At 49.7% G+C, this 5,239-nt stretch overlaps 1 protein-coding gene across 1 annotated transcript in view; it reads right to left on the bottom strand.

Moving 5' to 3' along the window:
* DDAH2 (dimethylarginine dimethylaminohydrolase 2) overlaps positions 1-3,642 on the bottom strand; it is a 4,982-nt gene extending 1,340 nt beyond the window's left edge. The window contains exons 1-4 of the mRNA XM_025194062.1: positions 1,329-3,642; positions 835-934; positions 494-567; positions 34-220 (exon numbers count right to left, since the gene is read on the bottom strand). Of these exons, the coding sequence (XP_025049847.1) occupies positions 34-220; positions 494-567; positions 835-934; positions 1,329-1,616 (649 nt within the window). The 5' untranslated portion in view covers positions 1,617-3,642. The remainder of the gene's footprint in view (positions 1-33; positions 221-493; positions 568-834; positions 935-1,328) is intronic.
* Between the last annotated feature and the right edge of the window lie 1,597 nt (positions 3,643-5,239).

The raw sequence follows: 5,239 nt of genomic DNA, 5'->3' as shown, positions 1-5,239 counted from the left end.
CACGCCCCCGCCCCGCCCCCCCCCAACTGGTGCTCCTCACTCCTGACCCACAGCTTCCTGCCCCCATGTGCCCATCGACCCCAGCCTCAGGCCTCGGTACCTTCATGGCCTTCCTGGCAGCCTCGCTGCTGCCAATGGCGATGGTGTCGGGTCCGGCCATGCTGCAGAAGCTCTTCAGGTGGGAGGAGCCCAGCACAGGCACCGTGGAGACAGCGAAGTCCTGGGGGCAGGTGAAGGAGGCCTGCTCGTGTCCCTCACTCCCGAACTGCAGCCCCTGCCCTGCTGGTGCCGCTCACTCCCAACCCGCAGCCCCCTGTCCCCTCCCAGTACCTCTCATTCCCAAACCACTGGGCTCCAGCTGGGGAGTGAAGGCTGCTGGGCCAGGCAGAAAGGAGCCTGGACACCTGAGTTTACTCCCTACTCTGGGAGGGGCCTGGAGTCCCATGACTTAGAGAAGGGGTTCCCTCCAACCCAAACCCACATCCAAACTCACTCGGAACGCATCGGCCACCATCTCAGCTCCTCTGTGATTGGTCCATTTGGAGATGCCCACAAAGAACTCCCGGCCTATGGGGCGGCAGGAAGAGACCTGAGGTCCCAGTCCCACCCACCTTCAGCGCCCCCCAGCCTGGTGGTGTCCCTCACTCCCGACCCACAGCCCCACTCTGATACCCGCGTTTTTCCCACCCAGCCCCCTCATCCCACACCTCAGACTGGGCCCAGGACACCTGGGTTCATTCCCAGCTCTGGGGAAGGGGGAGACTGGATTCCCAGGTGTGCCGCCCGCCCCCCGGCAAGAGCTGCAGCTAATCCACCCCCTGCCGACCCCCTCACCTGTGAAGAGCACGTCGCTGCCATCCAAGGTGGCTCCATCGTCCGCCACCTCGACCACCCGCAGTTTCAGCTCCTCCAGCACCTTCCTGATGCCGCTGATCTGCAGCCATGGAGTGGTTGTGGGGGCTCCTGTCAGGGGATGCCCACCCAAACCTCCCGCCAGCCCCCTGGGAGCTCCCATGGAGCCCCATCTGCCGGGCAGGCCTTAAGGGTTCCTAATGCCAGATGCAGGGAGAGAACCCAGGTGTCCAGGCTCCCACCCCCTGCCTCTCTCTGCTGGGAAGGGAACCCAGGTGTCCAGGCTCCTCCACACCCACTTCCATCTCTGGGAAAGGAACCCAGGTACCCAGGCTCCTGGCCTCCCCTGCTCCAACCCACCTGCCCCACTCCCTTCCCAGAGCAGGGAAAGAACCCAGGTGTCCGGGCTCCCAGTCCCCGCTGCCAATGCCCACTCCCCTCCGTTTGCTGGGAAGAGATCCCCATGCCCAACTCACCTCTGCCCGCCGTGCAGGCTCCCAGGGCCGCGTGAGCAGCGCCGTGTCCCCCTGTACTACGGCAGCATCCTCCAGCAACGCAGAGCGGGGCAGAGCCTCGTCAGGGGGCAGCTCTACCACCTGCAGGCCCAGCTTCTGGCGCAGGACCCCCACCAGCACCCCGTGCTGCCGCTGTGCCTTGGCCAGGTCCACTGGCTCCCCCAGCCCCTCCACTGCCTCCCCCAGGGAGCCAGGCAGGCGCCGTACCACGGCGTGGGTGTAGCGGCCGAATGATGGCAGCCCTGCCATGGATGCGAGGTTGGGATCAGGCTCGTTGATATCACCAAGTCTTGATCGCAGCCCCCGGGAGGGTCCAGTCGGTTTCTCAGCTCCTCTGTGCTGGTTCTACTCCAGCCCCTTCCCTCTTTTCCAGCCTCTCTCCAGCTCTCAGCCCTGCAATCACTACCAATCTCGTCAATATCACTGACACTGATCGCAGTCCCCAAGGAGCTGACAGCCTGTGTCCCGATTGATCAACTGACCAATATTAGGTCTTGTCAGTATCCCTGATGTTAGTCCCCCTTGCAGGAGCAAGCTGGTTTCTCCTTGGAGCTGAGAGTCTCTGTCCTGATCAATCAGTCAATCAATTGATCAATATCAGTTGTGTCAGTATCACCCACACTGACCTGAGCCTCCTTTGGAGAGGAGAGTCTCTGTCCCAATCAACTGATCTATAACAGTTGTGTCAGTATCACCGACCCCAATCTCAGCCCCCCCTGGAGGATCTGATCAGTTTCTCCTTGGAGCTGAGCTTCTCTGTATGGACCAATCAATCAATTCCCTTCTGGCACAGGACTACAGCCAATCAGTTGGGTTCTCGCTTCCCAGGAAAGCTGATCCCCAACTAGTCAATCTATAAGCCTCCAAGCAACTGTTTTCTTCTTCCTCTAGAGTTTCTGGTCAGTTTCTTCTCCTTGGAGCTGAGCGTTTCTGTCCCAATCAATCAATATCAGTCCCATCAATACTGCTGACCCCCAACCTCAGTCCCTGTCGGAGGATCTGGTCAGTTTCTCCTCGATATCCCCCAATCAAGTCCCCCAGCGCGTGATCAATTCCCTCTTGGAGGCAGGAAAAGCGAATCAGTTGGTTTCTCTCTCTCTCCGGAAAAGCTAGGTGGATCTATAATCCCTCAAGCAATTGGCTTCTTCCCCCTCTAGAGCTTCCGGTTAGTTTCTTCCCCGTGATCAGTTTCAAGTCTCTGATCAATGTTCCTGAGAGTCTGGTCAGTTTCACTGCCAGGGCATGAATGGGTCAGTTCCCCGCTCTGAGCTGCGATCAATACGCTCTGCAATCAGCCAACGGCCCTCAAGGAAGTTGACTCAGGCCTCCAGCACTTCTGGACCTCAAAATGAAATGAATCCAACAACTGTTGCCAAGACTGTGATTTTCCCATGGATCGATCAATACCAGGGCATCTCCAATTGATTCTCCCTTACCGCCAGCACTGAACATGCAATTGTATTGACCGGGGCAGCAAAGCTTCAATCAATATCTCCCTCCACAGCCGACAGGTTGTCAATTATGTTCTTCCTTGCATCCAACCTCTGGCCAATTTCTCCCTTTGAGGCCCAACTCCCATCAATCTTGCGTCTCTCTGATCAATTAGATCCCAAGACTGACTGTTCTGGACGGATCCCCAGCGGGGTTCTGTCCTGTCACTAGGCAACCAATCGATTGATCACCAGTTCCCCAATCATTGTTCCTTCTTGATCAATAATTGGATGATTTGGAATCTACCGGATCTCCCCAGTTGCTACCCAACCAAGCGGCTGGTCAGTTTCCCTGGATCCGACAGAATTGCCATCAACGTGGATGGATCAATCAATTTGGGACCCCAAACAATACCTCCGCGTCACCCATCTCTCCTGTCAGCCTCAAAATGCAGCTGTCTTAGATGGAGTTACTCATCAGCCTCTTCCAGGAACAGCTGGGCCACCTATCTTCTCATTTGTGATTAAATTAATCAATCAACAGGACCCCTAATTAACACCTAAGATCAACTTCTCCAGCAACTTCCTCCTTTCCTGGAACAAACTGCGCCTTTAGTTCCCTGTTGGTTCTTGGTGGAAACCAAATCTCTTCTTCCCAGTCACCTTTTCCAGAGGACATCAAACTTTGATCCAGTCACCTCTCCTGGAAGACACCAAATTGCTTCGATTTCCACTGAAGGCACAAAAATTCCCACCCCCTTCTGGAATTTGGGGGCCGAAGTGGAAATTTTGGTGGCAAAAGGCCTATAGAAACAGGCCTGCTCTGGTCTGGGAGCTTCCAGGACCTTGAAAGAGAAGAGAAACGTTGAGATCAATTGGAGGTTTCAGATGCTAAATCCACAAAAGAACCAGATGGAGATTTCCCCTTGGAAAAATGTACGCGCGCGCGCGCGTGTATATGTGTGTGCGCGCGCGCGTGTGTACATGTAGGGATATGTGGCTTGGTATTATCACACACTGGTTACACACATGTTGGCAGTTGGACTAGATGTGACCTCCCAAGGTCCCTTCTAACCCTCATTTTCTATGATTCTACGTTGAAGTTTATATTTATTTATTTATTGTATTTATCTATGTCTATGCATGTATATGATTTATAGATGGGTATAATGTGCAATTATGAATGTACGCTGTGTGCGCACAAGCTGGAATACATGGCATTCTATTATAAATTATGATATATATATATAATGGATTCTCCATGCGGATATTTATGTATTGATGTATATATATTTATATAAAATGAACATATATACATATGTACACTTATTCATAGATGTACGTTTTATACATTTGTGTATAAGGTACAATTAGGAATCAGAACTTGTGGCAATTATGAATATATGCAATTAGGAATGCATGTTGCATGTGCAAACAGGAATATGTAACGCTATTATAAACTCTGTGTATGTAATTGATTATACATAACTAAACATGAGTAAATATACACATGTATATTATTTATATTTGTGTATAATACACGATACTTGATGCATGCTGTGTGTGCACATAGGCATATGTGGTATCATATTATAAACTATTACCTATATACAACTGATTCTATGCATGTATATCCATTCATATTTATATATGCACATTCATATTTGTGTCTAATATGCAAATGTTATTATATGCTATGTGTATGCCCAGGCAAGGATGTGTGGCACCATATACATTTATATTTATACAATTATATACAAGTAAATATATTTACTTGTATTAATATATTACTTATATTTGTGTATAACATGCAGTTATTAATACATACTCTGTGTGTGCATGCACACAGGAAGGGATATGTGGCTTTGTGTTATAAATAATTATGTATACATAATTGATGATTTATTCTTATATGTGCATCATACTTGGATAATATAATGAAGATTGTATGCTGCATACAATAATTAGCCGTACTTCTATCCATACAGACATAAATGCACACATACATATATATACACACACACACACATATTCCTACATATACACATGATTACATATATGCACCCACATATATGCACATACATGCATATACACACATATATTGATACACATGCATCATACATACACATATATACACTATATATGTACAACATGCAATTATGAATACTGTATACGAGGTGTGTGCACGCACAGGGACACACGGCATCACTGTACTCTAAATTATACATACGTGATTATACACATGTACTTGTATGTACCTCTTTACATTTGGGTATAGCATGCATCCATCTATACTGCGTGAGTCTGCACATGGAGCTAACTCTGTCGACACACACAAATATCCTCACGTGGAATCAATGATACATGCATGTGGTCATAGTTTCAAAGGCAGTGGCACACGTACATGTGGACAAACCGCACGCTGTAATGACTCTGCACACA

The sequence above is a fragment of the Alligator sinensis genome, unplaced genomic scaffold (assembly GCF_000455745.1).
Source record: "Alligator sinensis unplaced genomic scaffold, ASM45574v1 scaffold1740_1, whole genome shotgun sequence".
NCBI classification, from domain to species: domain Eukaryota; kingdom Metazoa; phylum Chordata; order Crocodylia; family Alligatoridae; genus Alligator; species Alligator sinensis.
This window is presented reverse-complemented; position numbering and strand designations above follow the sequence as displayed.